The sequence below is a fragment of the Pan paniscus genome, chromosome 20 (genome assembly GCF_029289425.2).
Source record: "Pan paniscus chromosome 20, NHGRI_mPanPan1-v2.0_pri, whole genome shotgun sequence".
In the NCBI taxonomy this organism is placed as follows: domain Eukaryota; kingdom Metazoa; phylum Chordata; class Mammalia; order Primates; family Hominidae; genus Pan; species Pan paniscus.
In genome coordinates, this window is record NC_073269.2 from 63,779,136 (window position 1) to 63,806,879 (window position 27,744).

Genomic DNA, 27,744 nt, shown 5'->3' on the forward strand with positions numbered 1-27,744 from the left:
AGGTATACGTGGCTCTGTCCAGTGAAACCTCTTTATTGTGGCCCTGAAGATCCTCTTCAAGTCCTTCAAAAGAAGGAAAGATTGGAGTATCAGCTGCAGGAAACTGAAATCCAGGCCCATCTCCAATTACAATAGGCTCCAGATGAGTCCGAGAGTTCTCGACACTCATTTCTCCTCCATCTCCTACTCCATCATCTCCATCTCCATCTTCTCCATCATCTCCATCTTCATCATCATCTCCATCTCCATCATCTCCATCTCCATCATCATCTCTATCTCCATCATCTCCATCTCCATCATCTCCATCTCCATCATCATCTCTATCTCCATCATCTCCATCTCCATCATCTCCATCTCCATCTCCTACTCCATCATCTCCATCTCCATCTTCTCCATCATCTCCATCTTCATCATCATCTCCATCTCCATCATCTCCATCTCCATCATCATCTCTATCTCCATCATCTCCATCATCTCCATCTCCATCTCCATCTCCATCTCCATCATCTACCGTCTCCAATCTCCATCTCCGAGGTTATGCCCACTTCCTTGAAGTTTGGAGCCACGCGAACTACACTGCCCAGAAGGCGCCGCGCCGTGAGCCGCGATGCTTGGCCAATGAAAAGAGGTCTACCCGAGAGTGCGACGCGCAATGGGCGGGACTTCCGGCGTCTCCCCTCGGCGGTCGCTTTCGCTGCCCTCAAGAGAACTCAGCCTGCCGGAAGCTGGTTGTTCGCTGCGGCGACCAGCTCCGGAAAGCGCGGTGGGGGCGCGCTGTGTTCTCGCCGCTCAGAGGCGGGTCTGAGGCTCGGTGGCGGCGCCCAGGGTGGCCCGGGCCCTTTCCTCGGTCGTTGTCTCCCCTCCAGCTCTACTCGCAGGCTCCGATGGCGGCGGCCGCGCTGAGGGACCCCGCTCAGGTGAGCGCCGCGTCCTCCCGGCCTCCCCCGAATCCTAAAGCCCTGTGAGGGCCGCCTGCTCAGGTCCCCGGGTGCAGAACTGTGGGGCGTTCGTGGGCGGGGTCCCGTTTCTGACACGCAGTGTGATGGGGTGGCAATGGAGGGCAAGGGGCCCGGCTCGCAAAGATGTGAGGCGCATTCAGCGAGTCCCGAACCTGAGGCCTCCTGGTGTCTGTAGTGGGCAGCTTGGGAAGGGACGAGGCGCGTGTCGAGCGACAGCCCGAGCAGCTGCGCTTTCATCCTGAGGGGGCCACAGTGGCCGCGGAGGGCTGGAGACAGAAGAGTGACACGATCTGTTTCTCAAAGTTTGCCAAAGGCCCCTCAAGGCAAAACAGACTGGGGTGGGGGTGAGGCGGGTGAAGACAGACCTGTGAGTAGGTAAATTCAGTAGACTAGTGGAGAGTCTACTGGGACTGGGCCACAGAGGAGGGGAAGTGATCAGATCTTGGATGGATTTCAAAAACTGAACAGACGGGAATTCCTGTTGCATCAGATGTGACTGAAAGAAAGTAGGGAATGAAGAGCCATTCTGGATTTTTATTTGTATTTTTGTTTTTTCCTGAATATCAGGAAGGATGGAGATGGGTAAGGCTGTGCAGGGAATAGGTTTTGGGCATGGTGATCCTGAGATGTCCCAGAGTGGAGGTGTCATGTCCACATGAGCAGCTGGAAGGCCTGGGGCTCGTATTTAGGAGGGAGAATCTTAAAGTTTTCTTTCAGATGGTCCCTGAGGTGAGGGAAGGGAGAGATGGGCCTGTAGGGTGGGGCAGCCTCTACAGCCTGGAGTTGCGTGGTCCGAAGTGATTTTGTCTGGTGCCTGCAGGAATGGAGGGTTATAGAGTATGAACACCCAGGACTGGATGGAGACTGCAGTGTTGGGTAGTATATAGATTTGCCACTCCAGGCTTAGTAGTTCCTCATGTCCAGTCCATATGGAGAAAAGGAGAGGTCAGCCAGGCTGGTGGAGCAGCGCCTTTGGTGCCTAAGTTTCCCTAGCTATCAGCACAGGTGGGATGATCAACTGCTCCAGTAGAAGGGAGGGCTCTCAGCAGGATGGTCTTCAGGGGAGTATATAGCAGGCAGCCAGATTGCCAAAAGGAAACCCACATTGTCTTTCTTTTTCTTTCTTTCTTTTTTTTTTTTTTTGAGACAGAATTCTGCTCCTATGATCTGCCCACCTCGGCCTCCCAAAGTGTTGGGATTACAGGCTTGAGCCACTGCACCCAGGCAGAAACCCAGATTTTGAAAACCTACCAGTTTATTTGCACTGAAAATGTTGACAGAAGCATTAATTATGTGTACAGTAAGAGTTGATATTTAGTCCTAGACACATAAGAATGAGTTTGATACAAACAATAGTCCTATTGAGTGAATACCATTATTGCCATGTTGCAGATGGCAACACCAAGGCACAGGGAAGTTGAGCGTTTTTCCAAGGGCGCACAACAGGTAAGAGGCATCACTAAGAACCAAAGCCCAGATTGCAGATAGTCAGGCACACCTGACTCCAGGCTAGACGAGTGGGCTTGGATGATCCTTTGGTAACATCACTGTCTGGTTCTCATGGTCTTGATTTTCCATAGGTTCTTGTGACTTCAGAGTTACTTATAGACCATGAGAAGGTAAGTGGAGGATGTCTCAGGCCCTCACCCTCCTGCACTCCTACCTACATGGTCTTCAGAATTATGGTGTCTTGGGACTCCTTGCTGGCTATTCTCCCTGCCCTTCCATTTGAGTTCCCTGCAAAATGGTCATACAGTCAGGGTCCTGAGTCCAGACTACATATTATTATTTATTTATTTATTTTTGAGACGGAATTTAGCTCTTGTTGCTCAGGCTGGAGTGCAATGGTACAATCTCGGCTCACCGCAACCTCCACCTCCCAGGTTCAAGCGATTCTCCTGTCTGAGCTTCCCAAGTAGCTGGGATTACAGGCATGTGCCGTCACGCCCAGCTAATTTTGTATCTTTAGTAGAGACGGGGTTTCTCCATGTTGGTCAGGCAGGTCTCAAACTCCCAACCTCAGGTGATCCGCCCACCTCTGCCTCCCAAAGTGCTGGGATTATAGACATGAGCCATCACGCCTGGCCCAGATTATATGTTATATGGAGAGGTTCTCATTTCTGGCAACCAATGACAGGAGATTTAGAAGGCATAGTGATCAACATTAGAAAATACATGGAGGTAAGGTTGAGCTGGGAATGCTTAGGCAACCTTAGATCTCCATTATGACTGGGGGAAGCATCAGCAGGTATAAGGCAGACCTGAAGAGGTTGGCTGAGGAGCTGGGCCTCTATTGTTTGTATTTTTGTTTGTTTGTTTTTTCCTGGATATCAGGAAGGATGGAAATGGGGAAGGCTACACAGGGATTACGGCCCAATCTTAACAAGCTTTTTCTGCTTTGAGAACACCTGTAGGGTTAAAGGTGGAGGCTGGGAGTCCAGCAAAGAGGCTACTACTGTAGTCTGTGTGAGTGCTGGACCAGAGTGGTGGCTGTAGACGTAGGAGATGTGGTTGAAGTCTGCGTTTTTTTGTTTTGTTTTGTTTTGTTTTTGTTTTTTTGAGATGGAGTCTCGCTCTGTCGCCCAGGCTGGAGTGCAGTGGCATGATCTCGGCTCACTGCAAGCTCCGCCTCCTGGTTCACGCCATTCTCCTGCCTTAGCCTCCCGAGTAGCTGGGACTACAGGCACCTGCCACCACGCCCAGATAATTTTTTGTATTTTTAGTAGAGACGGGGTTTCACCGTGTTAGCCAGGATGATCTTGATCTCCTAACCTCATGATCCGCCCGCTTTGGCCTCCCAAAGTGCTGGGATTACAGACATGAGCCACAGCGCCCAGCCAGAGTCTGTGTTTTTTAAGTAGATATGAGCAGATTTTCTAAAGTGTAGGGTGGGAGAAAGAGGTTAATGGTAAGAGTAATTTTCAGTGGGAATAATTAAGTTAGGTTTTGGCCATGTTGATATGAGATGTTCCAGAGACCCTTGAGTGGATTCATTGAGTGGGCACCTGGACAGAGAAGTCTGGAGTTCAGGTGAAGGGTTCAGATTGGAAACCCACATGGTACAGTTGGTGTATGGACCAAATGGAGCAGTGTAGCAGATTTAGGAGGGAGCATCTTGAGGTCCTATTGGTAATGCCATTAGGTAATAAGGGAGAATGTATAGGGGCCAAGAACTGGGTCTCTTGCTTGGATACCTGGATGGGAGTGGTGGGTTTCACAAGGACATGAGGGAGAATGGTGGCCATGGGGAAAGGGATGTAGGGGTAAGGAGGGTCTGACTAGTGGCCAAAGTTCCTGTGGGGATAGACATGAGATGGACATGAAGATGAAGCTATAATGAGGTAAGATGACAGGAAGGCAGGCACTGCTGCTTATTCATCCAACTGTGGGATCACAAGGCTTTTGTTTTTACCTGGACCTGGGGAGTTTCTCAGGCTGCTGGATTAGCTCAAGATCAAATGAGGTCATCTGGGAGAATTGCTGGGCCTAGTTTGGGAGACGTGGGCTTTTTTTTTTTTTTTTAAGATGGAATTTCGCTCTTGTTGCCTAGACTAGAGCGCAATGGCAAGATCTCGGCTCATGGCAACCTCCACCTCCCGGGTTCAAGCTGTTCTCCTGCCTCAGCCTCCCGAGTAGCTGGGATTACAGGCATGCGCCACCACCCCCAGGTTAATTTTGTATTTCGGGTAGAGACGGGGTTTCTCCATGTTGTTCAGGCTGGTCTCGAACTCCTGATCTCAGGTGATCCACCTGCCTTGGCCTCCAAAAGTGGCAGGATTACAGGCATGAGCCACCATGCCTGGCCTGGCCTTCGATTCTAATGAGAGTCAGAGGAACGCTGACATTGGGCAGGAACAGCTTTTCAACACAGAAATGGAAGAGTGCCAAAGGTGTCCAGATATGCGTGCAGTTCCAAGTAGCTGAAGGTGAAGCAACAAAAAGAGCCCAGTAGAGAGGCCTTCAAAGTGGGGCTGAGGGTTGCCCCTGGTAGTCAGTGCCATTGGAGGTCTAGGAAGGAATGGAGTTCTGATTGCATTTGGTGAGTGCCCTCTGGATGCCATGTGTAGACTAGAATGTGGTGACGCTAGGGGAGGCACATAAGGTGGTGCAGGGGGCAGTGGTTGTGGTACAGAGTATGTGCACATTCTAATGAGTGTAAACAGATGTCCCCAGGGACCTTGTATTGGGTGCTTCAGGGAGAACACTGACACATATTTGATTGTATTTGGGAAACACAATCTGGGGGATCCAAGGTGAGTTGTCTGGCAAGAGAAGAGTAGGACTCTGCATACCATGCCCAGAGCTGAGATGGACTTTATCTGCCTACCTGCCTCTGCTTGCTCAGTGGGAACATGAGGAGAGAGTGGGCATCAGTGGTTCTGGGGCAGGGTCTCTCTTCTGAGATGGGGATTAAGGAAGAGGGTGAGCAGGGGTGGATGTTTAGGGGGATGCCTAAATTCCCCAGTAAGGAGACCACAGATAAACTCAACTCTGTCCATCTTAGCAGGGCTATGTGACCTTTGAGGACGTGGCTGTCTACTTCTCCCAGGAGGAATGGAGATTGCTTGATGACGCTCAGAGGCTCCTCTACCGCAATGTGATGCTGGAGAACTTTACACTTCTGGCCTCTCTGGGTAAGGTTCTCACACCCCACCCCAGCATCCTGAGCTGGACTTGGCTTTTCCTCCTTTTCCTAGGGAGAGGTCTGTTCTTCCCAAAGCTGAACTGTGGGCCCTCATTCCTTCTCCAGTATCCTGAAGTAGCTATTGTAATAGGCCTGGGCTGTGTATACTACCACCTTCTCTCCCCGAGCTGCCCCACAGCTGTGCAGGAAAGGGTTTGGGGGTCAGGAGTCTTGCAGTCAGCTTGATGGATCTTATCCCTGGTGGCCTCTCTGTGGCCTGGTGACACTGTGCAGATCTGTGGTAGTTCTATTCCCCTACATTCTGCCTGCCTCCACTAGCCAACATACCTGGGTGTCTGTCTGTGCCAGCAATTGAGTCACCAATGTGATTGCTGTTTGACTGGGTTGTTCCTGCAAGACCCTCCTCCAAGGTTCTTTCTGTACTATTTTGTTTTCTTTCCTGTGGTCCATGATGAGATAAGTCATTCTGGCTCAGTGCTGCCACTCACCTGTCGTTTTCCTTAGGACTTGCATCTTCCAAGACCCATGAAATAACCCAGCTGGAGTCATGGGAGGAGCCCTTCATGCCTGCTTGGGAAGTTGTGACTTCAGCCATACTGAGAGGTACTTGGTGGGTGGAGCTCAGGGAGGTGTGAACTCGGGGATGGGTTTGTATCATACCAGGAGTCTTTCCAGTGGGCCCAGATATTTTGATACCAAGGCAAGGTGTCGTCGCTGATTTCTATCTTTTCTTCCTCAGTCACCCATTTATATCTATTCTGATAGTTGACCCAGGGCCATTCGTCACCTCTCTGTACTCCATGTTTCACCCCATCCTCAGCAGCACCTTTCAGCAGTGGCTTTCACTGAATGTGTGGTGAGATGGGTGCTTATTCTTGCATAGTCCTTGGACACCAACTATTTCATTCCAGTTTTTTTGTTTTTTTTTTTTTTGACAGAGTCTTGCTCTGTCGCCTAGGCTGGAGGGCAGTGGCGTGATCTCGGCTCACTGCAAGCTCCGCCTATCAGGTTGATGCCATTCTCCTGCCTCAGCCTCCTAGTAGCCAGGACTACAGGCACCCGCCACCATGCCCGGCTAATTTTTTGTATTTTTAGTAGAGACTGGGTTTCACCATGTTAGCCTGAATGGTCTCGATCTCCTGACCTCGTGATCTGCCCGCCTTGGCCTCCGAAAGTGCTGGGATTACAGGCATGAGCCACCGCGCCCATCCTGCAGTTGTTTTTTTCTGGACCTGGATATAACCTTCTGTGCCGTGTTCCTGTGTCTCCAGCAGCCAAAACCCTGTGGAAAGCCATTTGCAGAGGATTGTGTTGGGGACTCTGCCTCTCCTCCTTGTGCTATACCACATCCTTGCATCCTTGGTGCTCATGAGGCCTCCCCAAATCTGTGAGCTAGCCAGGTTCAGCACTGCACAGCAGGCCCTTCCCCACCAAGCGCTAGCCCCCTCATTCTGCAAGCAGTCCCACACACTAATTACCAGGTGTGTCAGACACATGTGTGAGAGTGCTGCCTTCTCACACCAAAGACTACATTTACTTCATCAACATTTCTCTTCTTTCAGGTAGTTGGCAAGGAGCCGAGGCTGAGGAGGCTCCTGAGCAGAGTGCTTCTGTAGGACTGCTCAGTTCAAACATTCAGCAACACCAGAAGCAGCACTGTGGAGAGAAACCCTTAAAAAGACAAGAGGGCGGGGTCCCAGTTTTGAGGAGTTGCAGAGTCCACCTATCAGAGAAGTCCTTGCAAAGCAGGGAGGTTGGGAAGGCCCTCCTGACCAGCTCAGGTGTTCTCAAGCACCAGGTGACTCACACGGGAGAGAAGTCACATAGGAGCTCCAAAAGTAGGGAGGCCTTTCATGCTGGAAAAAGGCATTACAAATGCAGCGAATGTGGGAAAGCCTTTGGTCAGAAATATTTACTTGTTCAGCACCAGAGACTGCACACTGGGGAAAAGCCTTATGAATGCAGTGAATGTGGGAAGTTATTTAGCCATAAGTCCAACCTTTTTATACACCAAATAGTTCACACTGGAGAAAGGCCTTATGGGTGTAGTGACTGTGGAAAATCCTTTAGCCGTAATGCTGACCTCATTCAACACCAGAGAGTTCACACTGGAGAAAAGCCTTTTACATGCAGTGAATGTGGAAAAGCTTTCAGGCATAATTCCACACTTGTTCAGCATCACAGAATCCACACTGGAGTAAGGCCTTATGAGTGCAGTGAATGTGGAAAATTGTTTAGTTTCAACTCCAGCCTCATGAAACATCAGAGAGTTCACACTGGAGAAAGACCTTATAAGTGCAGTGAATGTGGAAAATTCTATAGCCACAAGTCCAGCCTTATCAATCATTGGCGTGTTCACACTGGAGAAAGGCCTTATGAGTGCAGTGAATGTGGGAAATTTTTTAGCCAAAGCTCAAGCCTCATGCAACATCGAAAAGTTCACACTGGAGAAAAGCCTTTTAAGTGCAATGAATGTGGGAGATTCTTTAGTGAGAATTCCAGCCTTGTTAAACATCAGAGGGTTCACACTGGAGCAAAGCCTTATGAGTGCAGGGAATGTGGGAAATTTTTTCGCCACAGCTCCAGTCTTGTTAAACATCGAAGGATTCACACTGGAGAAATACAATGATGGTGAGAAATCCTTTAGCTGGTGTTTCAACCTCATTCAACACCAGAAAGTTCACAGTGTAAAAAAGTCTTGAAGGTTACTAATGGAAATCCATTAGCTACACCTCCAAACTCATTCAACACTGGACAGTTCACAGAGTGGACAATGTAGTGAATATGGTAAAAGGCCTCAGCCAAAGGCCTAACCGTATTCAACACCAGAAAGTTTAGACTGGAGAAAGGCCTTAGACTGTTGCTGAATCAATATGACCTGACTTAAAGCAGAAACAGCCAGGCGTGGTGGCTGACACCTGTTATTCTCACCACTTTGGGAGGCTGAAGCGGGCGGATCACAAGGTCAGGACATCGAAACCATCCTGGTTAACACGATGAAACCACATCTCTACTAAAAATACAAAAATTTACTGGGCATGGTGGTGGGCGCCTGTAGTCCCAGCTACTCAGGAGGCTGAGGCAGAAGAATGGCATGAACCTAGGAGGCAGAGTTTGCGGCGAGCTGAGATCACGCCACTGCACTCCAGACTGGGTGACAGAGTGAGACTCTGTCTAAAAAAAAAAAAAAAAATTAGCCTGGCGTGGTGGCAGGCAACTGTAGTCCCAGCTACTTGGGAGGCTGAGGCAGGAGATTTGCTTGAACCCGGGAGGCGGAGGTTGCATTGAGCTAAGATCACGCCACTGCACTCCAGCCTGGGTGATAGAGTGAGACTTCGTCTCAAAAAAAAAAAAAAAAAAAAACAACCCAGAAACTCTTGAGGGTGATCTTTATGAGGGAGCTGGCAATTGAACGTCATTCATCTAAATATGCACACTGGAGGCAGGATGAGAATTCCTGATAGATTGTTCCTCCTGAGAAAATAGCCCTCTGTCTTGGAGCTCCAGAGAGAGGGAGCCCTGTATTGGCTGCACCAGTCGAATGGAGTTTTAATCTCACTGAGTTTGGAGTTGGGGGAGGAAAGGAGTGGTCTTGATTCAGATGTTACTCACTTTTGCTGTTCTTATGAATGTTAGATCTTCTTTAATAAATATTTACTTGCCATAAACCCTTATGTCCGCTTCCAGAGACTGAATTGTGTTTTTATAATTTTCACCAGTTTGGCTGCGTAACAGGTCGGCAAATCTCCTCACTCAGATATTCTGTAAGTTGATCCAAATGTTTGAAATTTTAAGAACTTGCCAAATTGTGTTCTAAATGGTTAGCATTTCATATTTCCTCCTGGAATATATTAGATTTTCCATTTCTTCATATTACTGACAGTTTACATGTATGGAAGTCATAGGCCATTCATTTTAACCATTTTACTAAGTGTGCAGTAGTATTTCATTGTAGTTCTTAATTTGTATTTTTCCAATGACTCAGTTTTGAGCATTTTTAAATGTGCTTATTCGTCACACATATATCTTCGTTAGTCAAATGTCAGTTGGTATTTTTTGCCTGTTTTTTTAAATATTTGGTTGCAAGTTCTTAACATTTCTGAAGACAAATTCCTTATTTGATATAAGCGTTGGCAGTATTTTTTCATGGTCTGTGGCTTTTGTTTTCTTTCTAAAAAATTAGAGTTGAGGTCTTGCTATGTTACATAGACTAGTCTCTAACCCCTGGCCTCAAGTGATCATCCTTCCTCAGCCTCCCAAAATGCTGGGATTACAGGCATGAGCCACCATGCTTGGCCTTGTTTTCAGTTCTTAACAGTATCTTTCCTAGAGGAGATTGTCCTAATTTTTATGAAGCCCAGTTTATCCATTTGTTATCTTATTCCTTGTGCATTTGGTGTTCTATTCTCTTACTATACCATATCTTTGCCTATAAATAAAAGCCTTATGTGAGTATGCTACTGTAGTCTTAGGAATCTTTTTAAATATCCAACTTCTGAAATATTTGTAGGTTTAACTACAGATAAAGAATTCGTTGTATATAGATAATGTGTACATATTCCCTATCTTTTGTGAGATATCCTAGCAAGCAGTGGCATTCCAGTAGCTTTGAGCATATTTAATGCCCAGTTATTGGCTTATATACTTTTTTAATAAAAGGAAGCAGAACTCCTTAGAGAAGAGGCTGTTTTCTGGTTGTGGCAGAAAAGGTACAACATGAGTCTAGGAAATATTGCATTGCAAAGTAAAGAGATGCTCACAGAATAATGTTGATGTATTAGCTTTCTATTGCTATCCTGACAAATCACCACAAACTTACGGTTTAAACAACACAAATATATTATCTTACAGTTCTTTAGGTCATAAGTATAACACAGGTATCACTGGGTGAAAATCAAAGTGTTGGCATGATTGTGTTCCTTTCTAGAGTCTCATGGAGAATCTGTTTCTTGCTTATTTTGAGTTGTTAGCATATTTAAGTTCTTTGTGGTTGTAGGACTGAGATTCCTTTTTCTTGATGGCATCAGCTGAGGGTCATTCCTAAAACATGTAAGAACTTTTATGAAATATTAAAGGAAGAAGTAATACCAATTATATACAAACTCTTCCAAAAAGAGAAAAGTTCAAACACTTCTGAACTATATGAAAGTTATCATTAACAGGACAGCAAAGAGGCAATGACATAAAACTATAGACCAATAACCACATGAATATAGACAGAGCCTTAACAAAATTTTAGCAAATTGAGGCACTTGTCCTTCAAATCACCCCACTGGGTCTCTTCCAAGTATACTTCCCTTTCTTTCCTGTTGTAAAGCCTTTTTAAATAAACTTGCACTCATGCTAAAACAAAACAAAAAGACATTTAGCAAATTGAATCCAGCCATATAGAAACAATAATAAATCATAACCTAGTGAGGTTTATCAAGAATAGAAGTTAGATTCAACAATTCAAACTCTTTGTTAATCTGTATTAGCAGACTAAAATGAAAATCTCAAAATGTAATAAAAGCATTTTACAAAATTCAAAACTCGGTTATGATACACACAGCAAACTAGAACAAGATGGTGATTTCTTCCACCTGATACAGCACATCTATGAAAAACAAACAGCTAACAGCACATTTGATATATATGTGATCAAATATTTGATAAGTTGATTTTCCCCAACATTAGGAATAACATAAATATGTCAACATTCATCACTTCTCATTAAAAACAAAAAGTCTTAAGATTGTAAAGGCAGAACCCAAACTCTTTATTTACATATAACATGATAATATTGAAAATTCTAAATTGTCTACTAAAAAGCTACTAGATCTAATAATTGAGTTTAGCAAGGTCCTAAGATAAAAAGTCCAGTGTATACAAAGTATATATCACTATTCTAAGTTGGTATATAGCTGGCAAATACATGCTTGGCAACTGAAAAAATGTACTTCACAATAGCATAAAAATATGAAATATTTAGAAATAAATTTAACAAAATATGTTCAAGAATTATAAAAATAAAACATTCCTGAGAGACATTAAGGAAGGCATAAATAAATGACACAAGAAGTTCCTGAATCTGAGATTTAATATTTTTAAGTTGTCAGTTTTCCTTTAACTGTTCTATAGGTTGAGACGATCCCAATAAAAACCTAATCTTTTAAATAAAAATTTACAAATGTATTCTAAAAAGTTACATGGAAATACAAAGGGCCTGGACTAATTGCCAAAACAATTTTATTTATTTTATTTTATTTTATTTATTTATTTTTTTTTTTTGAGACGGAGTTTCGCTGTCACCCAGGCTAGCATGCAGTGGCATGATCTCGGCTCACTGCTGTGTCCGCCCCCTGGGATTCATGCCATTCTCCTGCCTCAGCCTCCTGCGTAGCTGGGACTACAGGCGCCCGCCACCTCGCCCGGATACTTTTTTGTATTTTTTAGTAGAGACAGGGTTTCACCATGTTAGCCAAGATGGTCTCGATCTCCTGACCTCGTGATCCGCCCGCCTCAGCCTCCCAAAGTGCTGGGATTACAGGCGTGAGCCACCATGCCCGGCCAACAATTTTATAAATAAGAATAAATTTGAAAACCTTTATGACTTCAAGACTTATAAATGTACGGTAATTGAGAGAGTACAGTATTAGCTAAAGGACAGACATAGAGATGAACAGAAGAGAATAGAGAACCCGGAAATACACTCACACAACACTCTATTGTCAATCTCTTTTCAACAAAGTTGCAAAAGTAGTAAAACAACTTCAGAAAACAGTGTAGCAGCTTTAAAGGTAGCATAAACTTACCATATAGCTTAGGAATCTTACCTATAGGGATATCCCCAAGAGAACAAAAACATGTGTCCTAGAAATACTTACACTTGCATGCTCAGCAGTTTTATTTATAAAAGCCAAACACTAGAAGCTGTTTTTCACACACACACACACACACACTCAAAACTAAAATGTCCATGAACAGAAGAAGGAATAATCAATTATGGTATATCCTTAAAATACCATTCAACAACATAAAAAATAAACTATGAATACAAACAAAAACAGCATAGATAAAAAAAGCCCTGAGCTGAGTGGAAGAAACCAGACACAAAAGTTGACATACAGTATGATTCCATTTATATGAAATGAAGAAACTGCAAAACTAGAGTAAAAGAATGCAGATCACTGGTTATTGGGCCTGTGGTCTGAGGGTGAAGGTTCTGACTGAAAGAGTACAGGAAAATGTTATCAGGCAATGGTAATTTTCTCTATCATGACTGTGTTGGTGGTTTCATGACAGTACAGCTGACCCTTAAATAACACAGGTTTGAAATGTACAGGTCCAATTATATGTGAATTTTATTTCAATAAATATATTGGAAAGTTTTTTGAATATTTGAGACAATTTCCAAAAACCAGAATTCATTGAAATAAGTATGTCAAGAATGCATAATACAAAATATATGTAGGTACTATTTTATCATTTACTACCATAAAATATACATAAATCTATTATACAAGGTTAAAATTAGTCAAGAGTCACATAAACACAGACTGTACTTGGTGCTTCCAGAGAAATGTAAACAAACACAAGATGCAGTATTTTTTTTTTTTTTTTGAGATGGAGTCTCTCTCTGTCACCAGGCTGGAGTGCAGTGGCATGATCTTGGCTCACCGCAACCTCTGCCTCCCAAGTTCAAGCGATTCTCCTGTCTCAGTCTCCTGAGTAGCTGGAACTACATGTGTCCACCACCATGCTGAGCTAATTTTTGTATTTTTTAGTAGAGACAGGGTTTCACCACGTTGGTCTGTGTTGGAGGTCGAAAGAATTAGGGTCATGACCAACTCAGTATGCCACTGGAGACTATATGAGCAAACAACAAACTAGTCTCATGAATGCAGTATGTTGGCAAGCCTACAACTGTGTCTGCAGCCAGATGGAATGCTAAGGGCAGTCACACCCCAGGTGCAGTGTTCCTTGTGGTTATCTACAGGAACATCTGGAGTCTGTTGTATAAAGAAAGCAATTATGTGAGCCTGTGATAAATCAAGCAGCTGACCAACTGTTACGTCTTCCTCCCTGTGGATTCTACCTAATAAATACAAAGGGCTGTAGAAGCTCAGGGCCCTTGTTCCCTAGAAGCAAGGAGCCCTCTGACCCCTTCTTTAAAACAGATCTTTTTGTCTTCATTTCTGCATTTGTCCTTCTTCATTCAGTCCCGAACCGACAGCCACAAGTGGCGCCCGAACAGGGACGTGAGTGAAGAAGGTCTGCTGGAGCAGAGAAAGAAGGTCTGCTGGAGCAGAGAAAGTGAAACTGACCAGAAGAATGAGAAACCCCAGGACAAGTCTGCTGGCAGTGGATATAAGGTCAGTGCCCTAAAGAGGTACTGGGAGTGGGAAGTTTCTGAATCAGGGTAACATAGGGCAGAATTTGTCTGCTGAAGAGCAACATTATATGCAGTCACTTAAAGGTTTACTTAAACAATCTGGTGCTCAGGTTAGTTCTCAAACACTAGCTAAGCTGCTGCAGGAGGTTATCACGCATAACCCGTGGTTTCCACAGACAGACACTCTTGATGTGGAAAACTGGGGTGAAGATTTGCTTACGGCATAGGATATGAGACTTACAAATGAAACTATTGGCAATCCAGGATTTAAAATGTTAAAGAAAATGGGATATCAGAGCAGAAAAGGCTTAGGAAAGTCCCTACAGGAAAACCCTGATCCTATATCAATAACTGGGCAAACAGATAGAAAAGGGCTAGGTCATCAGATTTCTGATGTGGGTCATTGATATTTCTCCTCCACCCACTGCTTTGCCACTAGAGTGGCTAACAAACCTGTATGGGTGGATCAATGGCCCCTTTCACAGGAGAAACTAACTCAACTCCATCAGCTAGTAAAAGAGCAATTGGATGCAGGACGTATTGAAGAGTCAGCGCCTGGAATTCACCAGTATTTGTAATACCAAAAAAGTCAGGAAAATGGGGACTGCTACATGATTTGAGAGCTATTAATGCACAGATTAAACCAATGGGTGCATTACAGCAAGGTCTGCCATCCCTGGCAGGCATTTCCAAGAGACTGGCCTCTTGTAGTAATAGATCTTAAAGATTGTTTTTTTACTATACTATTACATCAGCAGGATAGGCCTGGATATGCCTTCTCTGTGCCTTCTGTTAATCAAAGGGAGCCTGTCTCTTGTTATCAATGGAAAGTTTTGCCCCAAGGCGTGCTTAACAGTCCTACATTATATCAGAATTTTGTAGGAAAGGCATTAAAGTAGCCTTGTAATGTGTTTCCCACTGGCTATGTCATTCATTATATGGATGATATTCTTTTGGCCGCTCCTACAGATCAAATCTTACATCAGTTATTCAGAGAAACAAAACAGGCTTTGACTAAATGGAATCTCAAAATAGCTCCTGAAAAGGTGCAAACCACCTCCCCATACCAGTACTTAGGCACTATTATTACTGAAAGAAGTGTTCAGCCTCAGAAAGTAGTCATCTGTAGGGACAGATTACAAACTTTGAATGATTTCCAACAATTATCAGGGGACATTAATTGGCTGCACCCAATGCTAGGTATTGCTACTTATTAACTCAAACACCTTTGTCAGACCCTCCAAGGAGATTCTTCATTAGACTCTCCTCGGCAACTTACTAAGGAGGCAGAAGCTGAATTATAGCTTGTAGAACAGATGCTTCAGCAACAACATGCCACCCAGTTACAGCCACAAAAGCCTTTGCTTCTGTTTATTCTTCCTACCCCCCATTCTCCAACAGGACTTTTAGGCCAATTCATACACAAATCTGTAATAGTATTAGAATGGCTTTTTTATCCAATCAGACAGTGAAATCTTTGCAAATTTATCTTTCTTTAATTACTCAACTTATAACAATAGGTAGGCATAGATCAAAAATGTTTATGGGATGTGATCCAGACAAAATTATTGTTCCCTTGGATTCCCAACAACAGGCCACAGCATGGGAAATGTGGACTGCATGGCAAATCACTCTCACAGATTTTGTAGGAATAATAGATAACCATTATCCATCAGACAAAATTTTGCAATTTTATGAAGTTCACCCTTTTACCCTTCCTGTAATCACTCATCACAAGCCTATTCCAGGCAGACAGACCTATTTTACTGATGACTCTTCTAAAGGCTGTGCAGCTATTTATGGACCTAAGCATACTGAAACAATAAAGACCTCTGGAGTTTCAGCTCAATGCTCAGAATTAGTGGCAGTTATTCAAGTTTTACAGCTCACCGCTTTGTCTCCTATTAACATTGTCTGTGATTCAGCCTATATTGTAAATGTAGCCAGTCACATTGAGACTGCCACTATTGAAAGCACCCTAGAACCAGAGCTATATAATTTGTTTCTAAGACTTCAACAAACTGTTCACTCTCATGCTGCTCCTTTTCATATTTCTCATATTCGCTGTCACACACAACTTCCTGGACCACTATCTCTAGGTAACAATAAAGCAGATAAACTAATCGGTTCTGTATTTCAACAAGCCCAATCTTCTCATGCATTCCCGCATCAAAACACCTCTGCCCTTACTTGTATGTTTCATCTGCCTCGCAGCCAGGCTTGAGCTATTGCGCAAGCCTACCCCACTTGCCAGCCTGTCCCTGGCATTGCACCCATGGAAGGATGTAACCCACTAGGCTTGGCTCCATATGAAATCTGGCAGATGGATGTTACACATATAGCAGCCTTTGGCAAACTCAGCTATGTTCATGTGACTACAGACACTTACTCCCATATGCTACATGTCACGTGCCAAACTGGGGAAACAGCTGGTCATGTCTGATGACATTGTCTGTCATCTTTTGCCCACATGGGGGTCCCTACACAATGAAAAACTGACAATGGACCTGCTTATGTTAGTCATGCTTTTCAAAATTTTTTACAGTTATGGGCAATCACTCATAAAACAGAAATTCCTTACAATCCTCAAGGACAAGGAATCATAGAGTGGGCACATCAAACATTACAATGCATGTTGAAAAAACAAAAATGGGGACTAGGAGACCAGCTACCACCTCAAACAAAATTACATTTAGCCTTATTTACTTTAAATTTTTTGACTCCTGGTATGGATATTAAGACTCTGGCAGAATGACATTGGCAAATGTTAGAGGGAAAAAGGAAAGTTTATCCAAAGGTATTACAGAAATCCCCAGAAGAAGGACAATGGAAAGGCCCGGTAGACTTACTGATATGGGGACGAGGGTTTGCTTGTGTTTTTACAGGAGATGGACAATCCGTGTGGGTGCCCTCAAGGTGTGTCCGACCATGGAACAGGAGACTGGAGAAATCCATGGATCTCAACTGTGGGCCCAGCTCCTCCAGTACGAGCCATGAGCCAGTTGAATCTGAATGCAAAGACAGAACAAGGACGACTGGAGTCACACTGACATCAACCCCCATAACATGGGGACAGCTCAAGAAAACCACACAGGAAGCTGAGAAACTGCTGGAGCAAAACCCCTGACTCCATGTTTATGGCCATGCTAGCTGTAATATCCTGTGCGGTATGTTTTCCCTGTGCAGAGGCAAAAACTTATTGGGCATATATTCCTAACCCACCAGTAGTACCACCGGTACTCAGGAGCGACACTCCTCCTGAGATATATCATGATCAGGGAGCGTGGACACCAGGACCCCTAACTCCCCCTGACAGAGAGTGATTAGATTCTCAGAACAATGGTATCAATTATACTGCACCATTGGAGGGACTTCTTTATGTGTCACCCAGGATGCATCACTCAACCGCAGTTGCCTTGCAATTCAGTCCCAAGCATGCTTGAGTTACCATGGAAAAATTATGTACCTATTAGGCCTTAGCTCTATTAATATTACTGGTGTAGTTATTAATCACTCCTGGCCCCATCACCCAAATTGTATTGATTGTACAGAATGGGCTCCCTTTGATAATTCTCACCCCTGTCCTTGGACTCAGTGTCTTGGCCCCTTAGCTAGACAACAGTCCATGTTAATGGGAGACATTATCGACTGGGGTCCCCATGGTCATTTAGATGGGAGAAGTGAGAATCAGACCTCATGGCATAAATTTTGCTGGCACTGGTGGCGAAACTTGAACATCTCTTCGCTACATCCCAATCTGCTACACAACTTGCTTGGCACAGAATGGGCTTTAGCCCACCTTTGCCTCAATGGCATTATCAAGGAAAGAGAGGTCCAATTCAGGAGTCAATATGGAAGACAGCACTCCCATTTATGAATGGCAGCATTTGGGTTGGGACACTATCCAATAATAGTAATAATGCTCACTGCAGTTTTAATGTTACCTTTGTAGAAAATACTACCACACAGTTTACAATTTGTATTTTTAATCCGTATGTTTTTCTAGCAGCAAAAAAGGACCAACTCCGGGTAAACAATGCCCAATCGATTTGTGATGCCTGCCAACTGTATCATTGCCTTAATCATAGCACAATACAAACACACAGCATATCCACCCTAATAATTCTAGGTCACATTCCCGGATTATAGATTCCTGTAAATCTGTCCGAGCCTTGGGAGGCCACCCCCGCTTTACATTTTGTAAAACTCCTTCTTATTCAGCTTACTCATCGTGCTCGTAGAGCTTTAGGCATGATAATTTTTGCTATAATTTCCCTAGTCACACTAATAACCTCTGCTGTGTTGTCCTCAGTAGCACTGCACAGCTCCATTCAAACAGCTCAATGTGTGAAAAATTGGATGTGCACAGCCGACCAGGAATGGATGCTTCAAAATAAAATTAACACCAAGATACAAACAGAAGTGGCAATGTTAAAGACTACTGTTCTGTGGCTAGGAGAACAAATACAAAGCCTGAAGTTGCAGCAGCAATTGCATTGTCATTTTAACCCTATTCATATTTGTGTAACTAATTTGGAATATAATCAAAGTGAATATCCGAGGAACTTTGTAAAGGCCCATTTACAGGGAGTTTTACATTCAATGTTACTTTTGATATTAATGATTCACAAAGTAAAATCCTTAACTTGAATAAGCAGACTCAAGTGCTTCAGCCCTCTTTAAAAGCTTGGGCAGAATTCCAGCAAGGTTTAGGGAGCCTTAACCCTTGGACCTACTTCAAACAGCACCTCAATGTCTTTTTTGTGATTATCGGAATAATGTTATTATGTTTCTGTTTTTTGTTCATAGTCTGTAAAATCAGCTGGACCACCAACCGGCAATTGAGAGCTGCACAGCCTGCAATTACCTTTATTCAATTAATACAAAAACAGAAAAGGGGGGAGGTTGGAGGCCGAAAGAATGAGGGTCGTGACCAACTCAGTATACCACTGGAGGCTCTGTGAGCAAACAGCAAACTGTTCTCATGAATGCAGGATGCTGGCAAGCTGACAACTGCATCTGCCACCAGAAGGAATGCTGAGGGCAGTCATACCCCACGTGCAGTGTTCCTTGTGGTTATCTATAGGAACATCTGGAGGCTGTGGTATAAAGAAAGCAATTATGTGAGCCCGTGATAAATCAAGCAGCTGACCAACCACTACCTCTTCCTCCCTGTTGATTCTACCTAATAAATACGAAGGGCTGTAGAAGCTCAGGGCCCTTGTTCCCTAGAAGAAAGGAGCCGCCTGTCTCCTTCTTTAAAACAGATCTTTTTGTCTTTGTCTTCATTTCTGCATTTGTTCTCTTTTGTTCAGTCCCAAACCGACAGCCATAGGCCAGGATGGTCTTGATCTCTTGACCTCATGATCTGCCCACCTCGGCCTCCCAAAGTGCTGGGAGCCACCACACCCAGCCAAAGATGTAGTATTAAGTCATAATCGTGCATGTGTGTATGTGTGTGTTTGAATAGACAGAGTCTCCCTCTGTCGCCCAGGCTGGAGGGCAGTGATATGATCATAGATTGCTGCATACTCAAACTCCTGGGCTCAAGTGATCCTTCTGCGTCGGCCTCCCCAGCAGCTGAGACCACAAGCACATGCCACCACACTGGCTAATTTTAAAATGTTTTCTGTACAGGCTGGGCATGGTGGCTCACACCTGTAATCCCAGCATTTTGGGATGGTTGGCAGGTCCCAGAAGTTTGAGACCAGCCTGGGAAATATAGTAAGACCCCATCTCTACAAAAAAACAAAGACAAATTGGCTGGGTATGGTGCCACACACTTGTGGTTCCAGCTACTCGGGGAGCTGAAGTAGGAGTATCACCTGAGCCCAGGAGGTTGAGGCTGCAGTGAGCTGTGATTGTGCCACTGCACTCCAGCCTGGGTAACAGAGTAAGACCCTGTCTCAACAATTTTCTGTAGAGGCAGGGGTCTCGCTATGTTGCCCAGGCTACTCTCAAACTCCTGGCCTCAAGCAATCCTCCCACCTTGAGCGCTCAAAGTGCTGGGATTACAGGCATAAGCCATCATGCTGGGCTGATAAAATTAACTACAGGACATACTACAGTACCATAATAATTTTGTAGACATCTCCTGTTGTTCACAGTGTTGTGAGTATTCACTTAAAGAAGCCCATGATGTTAATCATCTCCACATGAGCAGTTCATCTCTCCAGTAAATCACATATTGCAGTAAAAAGTGATCTCTCAAGGTTCTAATATATTATTCATAGTGTTTAGTGCGATATTGTAAACTTTAAGTAACGCTATATGGCCTATATGAAGTGCCAGTAGTGATGCTGGAAGTGCTCCCAAGAAGCAGGGAAAAGTCATGACATTATAAGAAACAGCTGAACTGCTTGATATGTACTATAGATTGAGGTTTGCAGCTGTAGTTGCCCACCATTTCAAGATAAATTAATCCAGTATGAGGATCATTGTTAAAAACAAACAAAAAAGGAAATAAAGACATTGCTGCAGCTATGCCAGCAGGCACAAAAATCTTGCATTTTCTGCAAAATATATCTTTTATCTCATTTAAAAATGCAGCTTTCATGTGGGTGCAGAATTGCCATGGGTAAGGCATACAGAGAGACTCAAATACGATTTGAGAAACAGTCATTATATGACAACTCAAAGCATTAGGAAGGTGAAGGATCTAAAGCTGGAGAATTTAATGGCAGCAAGGGAAAGTTTGATAATTTTAGAAAGATGTTTGGCTTTGAAAATGTCAAGATAATAGGAGAAGCAACTTCTGCTGACTACGAGGCAGCCAACAATGTCCCAGGTGCCATTAAGAGAACCACTGACAAGAAATTATATCAACCTGAACAGATTTGTTTTTTGTTTTGTTTTGTTTTTGAGACAGAGTTTTGCTCTTGTTGCCCAGGCTGGAGTGCAATGGCATGATCTCAGCTCACTGCAATCTCCACCTCCCAGGTTCAAGCGATTCTCCTGCCTCAGCCTCCCAAAGTAGCTGGGATTACAGGCACCCGCCACCATGCCCAGCTAATTTTTTTGTTTTTTTTAGTAGAGATGGCCATCTTGGCCAGGGTGGTCTTGAACTCCTGACCTCAGGTGATCCACCCACCTCAGCCTCTCAAAGTGCTGGGATTACAGGCATGAGCCACTGCACCCAGCCTGAACAGGCTTTTAATGCAAATAAAGTGCCCTGTTTTGGGAAAAACTGCCACAAAGGACATTTATTAGTAAGTAAGAGAAGAACATACCAAGATTTAAAACAGAAAGGGATAGGCTAACTCCAGTGTTTTGTTCAAATGTAGTTGGTTTTATGATAAGGACTGCCCTTACCTATAAAACTGCTAACCCCAAACCCTTGCACAAGCTGTCAGTCTTTTGGTTGAACAACAAGAAGGCCTGGACAATGAGAACCATTTTTTCTGGGTTGTTCCCATTAATGCTTTGTTCCTGAAGTCAGGAAGTGCCTTGACAGAAAGTAATTGCCTTTAAAGTTCTTTTGACATTGTACAATGCCCCTGGCCAGCCAGAACCCCAAGAGATCAACACCAAAGTTGTGGAAGTGGTCTACTTGATCCTAAACACCCTCTAATTCGGCCTAAAGATGATGGAGTCATAAGAATCTTTAAATTAGGATCCCTAATCCCCACATTGTTCAAGGGTCAACTGTATATATTGACCAGTATTCATTGAACTGTACATTTTAAACTGGCAAATTTTATTGTGTGTAAATTACACTTCATTAAATCTGTTTAAAGAGAAAAAAAAAATCCATGAGTCCACAGACATAAATGAATGACTGAATGAAGTAGGAAAGAAAAAGTTATACTTTATAGTAAAATGTCAGTTAAAATAGATGGAGATAGAAAATCATCAATGAGAGCTAAACTGGTGAAGTAAAAGATTAATGAGGAAAAGGAGTTTTATATATTTCTAAAGAATCTTTCTTCTGGCCGGGTGCGGTGGCTCACGCCTGTAATCCCAGCACTTTGGGAGGGCGAGGCGGGCGGATCACGAGGTCAGGAGATCGAGACCATCCTGGCTAACACGGTGAAACCCCGTCTCTACTAAAAATACAAAAAATTAGCTGGGCGTGGTGATGGGCGCCTGTAGTCCCAGCTACTCGGGAGGCTGAGGCAGGAGAATGGCGTGAACCCGCGAGGCGGAACTTGCAGTGAGCCGAGATCATGCCACTGCACTCCAGCCTGGGCAAGAGAGAGAGACTCCGTCTCAAAAAAAAAAAAAAATTTCTTCTATTTATTTGCATTTATATAGAAAAACAGTAGAGAGAATGTAAACAACCCAGTCAGGAGGAGACTCCAACACTGAAAAAAATTCGTGAGTACCATATTTACATGTTTTAAAATCATATTTCGTCAGAATTATATTTTCACAACGATAGATATGGTAAAAATGATTTTGCACTTTCTTACAGTACCACAAAACATTTTAATGGAGCAAGAGATTTCTTTTTTCTTTTTTTTTTTTTTGAGAAGGAGTTTTGCTCTTGTTGCCCAGGTTGGAGCGCAATGGCCCTATCTCGGCTCACTGCAACCTCCACCTCACCGGTTCAGGCAATTCTCCTGCCTCAGCCTCCCAAGTAGCCGGGATTATAGGCTCCTGCCACCATGACAGGCTAATTTTTTGTATTTTCAGTAGAGACAGGCTTTCACTATGTTGGCGAGGCTGGTCTTGAACTCCTGACCTCAGGTGATCCACCCACCTCGGCCCCCCAATGTGTTGGGATTACAGACATGAGCCACCGCACCTGGCGGAGTGAGAGATTTCTAACCATAACTGAGACTTTGCTTATTCATATAACTTAATGGTTTATGTTACAAGATAAATAAAAATGATTAGTATTTGGTTAAAAAATTTTAGGCTGGACACGGCCTATTATCTAAGAAATTAGATACATTATATATTTTGCATACAAATTCATTACTAGCTGTGTGATTTGTAGATATTTTATGCTAATCATTTGTAGCTCCTCTTTTTAATGTTAACAAGATATTTTGAAGAGCATTGCATTTAATTATGAGAAAATCTAATTTCTTAATTTTCCTGTTACAGTCTTGTTTGGTGTTTTTATGTAAGAAATATTTGCTTCACTATGATCACAAAGATTTTCCTCCATTATCTCCTAGAAGTTGTATGGTTTGGCCGGGCGCAGTGGCTCACGCCTATAATCCCAGCACTTTGGGAGGCCGAGGCGGGCGGATCACGAGGTTAGGAGATCAAGACCATCCTGACTAACATGGTGAAACCCCGTCTCTACTAAAAATACAAAAAATTTAGCCGGGGGTGGTGGCGGGCGCCTGCAGTCCCAGCTACTCAGGAGGCTGAGGCAGGAGAATGGTGTGAACCCAGGAGGCGGAGCCTGCAGTGAGCCGAGATCGCGCCACTGCACTCCAGCCTGGGCGACAGAGCAAGACTCAGTCTCAAAAAAAAAAAAAAAGAAGTTGTATGGTTTTTGGTTTTACATTTATGTCTATGAATTATTTCAAGTTAATTTTTAGCATAGAACTTGCTGGAACATGGGTTAAATGGTCAGGAAAAGTGGTAAATTAAGGATACAAATTGCTACATTCTTTGGAAAATGAAAGCAAATAGCAAGATGATAGTGTTATTCATAGAGATGAAAGTGACTGTTAGACTTGGTGATAAAAGCTGAGAAAACTGCTCATTTTGGAGCACATTTAAATATCTATCACAGAGGCAAATTGGAAGGTCAGGGAAAAAAATTGGAAAAATGAATCTAGAACTCAGGTAACAGTAAGGATGGTTGGGAAGGTTGATTTCAGAGAAAACTCATGAAGGTTAAGTGACCTGAGGATGCAGAAGTGACCACTGGGCTGAAGTGAAGAACAAATATGGAGAGAAGTGGCAGGCTTGCATGATACACATGCATTCAGTAAAGCAAACACATCACAGCCCAGTGAGTATTCTCAATATCAGCACATCTCTTAAACTAGCACCACAATCAATAATGAAAATCCCCTTCATCCACCAGTGGGTTCTAACTCCTAGAATTTATGATTTCTAGTGCTCTGTATTCTAACATAGATTTTGCTCATCTTTGCATTTTGTACTCTTTTGCTTAATTCTCAGTGGCATATCTTCATTTGGAGAGATGTTTGTCTTTTAAGTCTAGTGGTGGCTTCTTGTCATCCTGGTCCTACTCCTCCTCTTCCTCGTGTTCCTCTTCCTCCTTCTGTTCTTTCTCTTCCTGCTCCTTGTCCCTTTACATCTTTATCTTTATTTTTACCTTCATCTTCATATTCTTTTTCACCAGAAATCCCTCAGGTTGACCAAGATGGTGGTATGTAGCTAAATGTGCCACATGTGGCCTAGAGTGTAGGACTGGTAAGATGTGACTCATAACGATATGGATAGACCATGTAATTCTGGGTTTAAAAAAAAAAAACCTCTGCATGACCTACACTTCAGAGGCCCTTAGAGCTTCCTCAGTAAATTTCTGTTCATTTGTGTCTCTTTGGGTTGGTTTCCTACCTGGGGATGTGACAACATGGATCACAGGCATTACAGTTTCAAGGTACATTTCCATAGAAGAGGATGACAAAATAATTGCCTTTACATAGAAAATGAGTCATAGGAGGTTTCTCTTTGGAATTCTTAATTGTTTACCAACAGTTTCCCTAAATGCACCAAGATTCCACCCTCACGTATGTGGCACTAGGCTACACGAACTTCCAGCTATGACAGGAAGCATTTAAGTTTCTGCTGTAAAGGAAAGAAGAGATTCGGGGCAGAAAGCGTCCTGACTCTGGGGCATTACTGAACTCCCCTGCTGAGGAAGGAATTTTGGGGCCAAACAGCAACAATAAGTCTATCAAGCGTATAGCAAAAATATTCCTGATAGTGTCACATGCCCCACAATATAGAGATATCTAAGGATAATTAATATCAAGGTCTGAAGTGAGATATTTATGGTGGGCCTAGAATATGTGAAAACAATGTTACAGGAATGGCAAGAACCAAATGAACAGAAATAATAGAGACTGTTAAATTATTTCAAGTCCTACTCTGGGTAATTACTCATGCATCACAACAAGAATGATTACTTCAAACTTTCTGATAACTATATAAACACATGCAAAGAAGGAAGCAATATTTTCCGTATTATGGATGCTTTGCCTAGCTTTCTGAAATTCAAAACTAAATATTGCAAGCTAACTAAAAGAGATGGAATTTCTTCTAGAATATCAACCAATACTTCAAGAAAGTTGTTTAAAAATAGCAGAAAGGTCAATATAATAAAATAAGTCAATATCAATATTCCACTAAATCATATTTAATGCAGATATTCATTTATATTTTAAACAGGCAATACGTAAAGTACCTACCTGATTGTTCACTTTAAAGCTGGTGCAAATTAAAGTAACATGAAGGATAATAATGCTTTGCAGATTACTCTTTAAAAATAAATGAAAGAGATATTTAGAGAATATGTGAACTTTTAGAAAAACACAAATAAGAAGAAATGTGACAAAGTTTGAATGAAGTAAGATTTATTCATTCATTTATGTATGTATTTACTTCTGAGACGGAGTCTCGCTCTGTAGCCCAGGCTGGAATGCAGTGGCACGATCTCGGCTCACTGCAAGCTCCGCCTCCTGGGTTCACACCATTCTCCTGCTTCAGCCTCCTGAGTAGCTGGGACTACAGGAGCCCGCGACCACGCCCGGCTAAATTTTTTTGCGTTTGTTTTGTTTTGTTTTTGTTTTTGTTTTTTTTGAGACGGCGTCTCGCTCTGTCGCCAGGCTGGAGTGCAGTGGCACGATTTCTGCTCACTGCAAGCTCCGCCTCCTGGGTTCATGCCATTCTCCTGCCTCAGCCTCCCGAGTAGCTGGGACTACAGGCGCCACCACCACGCCCGACTAATTTTTTGTATTTTTAGTAGAGATGGGGTTTCACCATTTTGGCCAGGCTGTCTCGAACTCCTGACCTCAGGTGATCCGCCTGCCTCGGCCTCCCAAAGTGCTGGGATTACAGGCGTGAGCCACCACGCCCAACCCGTAAAACTCTTAAAATAAGAGGATCATGGCCGGGTGCAGCGGCTCTTGCCTGTAATCCGAGCATTTTGGGAGGCTGAGGAGGGCCGATCACCTGAGGTCGGGAGTTCGAGACCAGCCTGACCAACATGGAGAAATCCCGTCTCTACTAAAAATACAAAATTAGCTGGGCGTGGTGGCACATGCCTGTAATCCCAGCTACTAGGGAGGCTGAGGCAGGAGAATCGCTTGAACCTGGGAGGTGGAGGTTGCAGTGAGCCGAGATCGTGCCATTGCACTCCAGCCTGGGCAACAAGAGCAAAACTCCATCTCAAAAAAAAAAAAAAAAAAAAAGATCAGAAATAAATAATAGTGGAGACAAACGATTGTGATGCCCTACCTTGTTTTAACCTGATTGTCTCTCTCAGCTGAGAGAGCCGAACAGACTCCATTTTTGTTTCTTCACTTGCAGCCCCCTTATCCCCCTCCCTTAAGGACATAACTAGTGCAAGCTGACTCCAAGCACATCCAGGAATGCACTTACTGATAGACACTGAGGCAAGCTGTACCAGCAGCTCCTAGGAACGCACTCAGTTAATGGTACCCAAAGCCCCTGCGTTTATCACTTTGTGATAATTAAGCCCCTGCACCTGGAACTGTTTATTTTCCTGTAAATGTTTGTGTAACCATTTATCTTTTAACTTTTTGCCTGTTCTGCTTCTGTAAAAATTGCTTCAGCTAAACTCCCCCTCCCCTATTTAGATCAAGGTATAAAAAGAAATCTAGCCCCTTCTTCGGGGCCAAGAATTTTGAGCTCTAGCTGTCTCTCGGTCGCTGGCAATAAAAGGACTCCAGAATTAGTCTCAGAGTGTGGCATTTCTCTATAACTCGCTCGGTTACAACACTATAGCCAAAGATTACATTCATAAAGATATTTTTACAATATAGGTGTCTTATTTAATATGACTCCAATCTAAATGGTAATTTTTCTAACTTTCTTAAGTAATTATAAAATGTCAAAATTATAAACAATTAAAAACTAAAGAGAAATGAAGACAATGGATAGCAACAAAAGCTAATTGCTAAATATGGGGGAAAAAGGCCAGGCATGGTGGCTCATGCTTGTAATCCCAGCACTTTAAGGCAGGCGACTCACTTGAGGCCGGTTCTAGACCAGCCTGGCCAACATGGTGAAACCCTGTCTCTACTAAAAATACAAAAATTATCCGGGGGTGGTGGTGCATGCCTGTAGTCCCGGCTACTCGGGAGGCTGAGGCAGGAGAATCGCTTGAACCTGGGAGGTGGAGGTTGCAGTGAGCAGAGATTGCACCACTGTACTCCAGTCTGGGCGACAGAGTGAGACTCTGTCAAAAAAAAAAAAAGGGAAAAAAGAAAAGAAAAAGACGATACAATGTTTCTGCAATCTCATTTCAGTTCCACTTATGATAATAGATACATTATGTAATTTAAGTCACTAACACTTGAGGGCAAAAAAACAGAATAAACACAAACGTGTGGGATAAGGGGATGCTGACCCCACTGTTAGTGATCACCTTGGTTGGAGACCCAGGTTTTATCATACAGATGAAGCCTGCAGGTAGCAAGTTTCAGAGAAATAGATTGTAAATGTTTCTTATCAGACTTAAGGTCTATGCTGATGTTATTGCTGTAGGGGTAGAATGAGGCATGTCCAACCCCCTCTTCCATAATGGCCTGAACTAGATTTTCAGGTTAACTCTATAATGCTGAGAGGAGGGGGTCCATTCAGCTAGT

At 43.5% G+C, this 27,744-nt stretch overlaps 1 protein-coding gene across 5 annotated transcripts; it reads left to right on the top strand.

The window, feature by feature from the left end:
* The first annotated feature begins 195 nt into the window (after positions 1 to 195).
* Positions 196 to 26,831, top strand: LOC117977057 (zinc finger protein 773). 5 transcript variants are annotated; one of them, XR_008622135.2, is made up of 5 exons: positions 196 to 917; positions 5,467 to 5,593; positions 6,109 to 6,207; positions 13,806 to 13,958; positions 16,864 to 26,831. XR_008622135.2 is itself a non-coding variant. In XM_055103926.3 (4 exons), exons 1-4 carry the CDS (start codon positions 885 to 887, stop codon positions 7,218 to 7,220), a joined length of 309 nt encoding a protein of 102 aa, XP_054959901.1. In that variant the 5' UTR covers positions 198 to 884; the 3' UTR covers positions 7,221 to 9,278. The 5 variants fall into 5 exon arrangements, 4 of the variants coding, with proteins under 4 accessions (XP_054959901.1, XP_034801911.2, XP_034801913.2 ...); XM_055103926.3 differs by lacking the exons at positions 13,806 to 13,958; positions 16,864 to 26,831 and adding an exon at positions 7,171 to 9,278 and having other exon boundaries at positions 198 to 917; XM_034946020.3 differs by lacking the exons at positions 13,806 to 13,958; positions 16,864 to 26,831 and adding an exon at positions 7,167 to 9,278 and having other exon boundaries at positions 215 to 917; positions 5,464 to 5,593.
* The last annotated feature ends 913 nt before the right edge of the window (positions 26,832 to 27,744 follow it).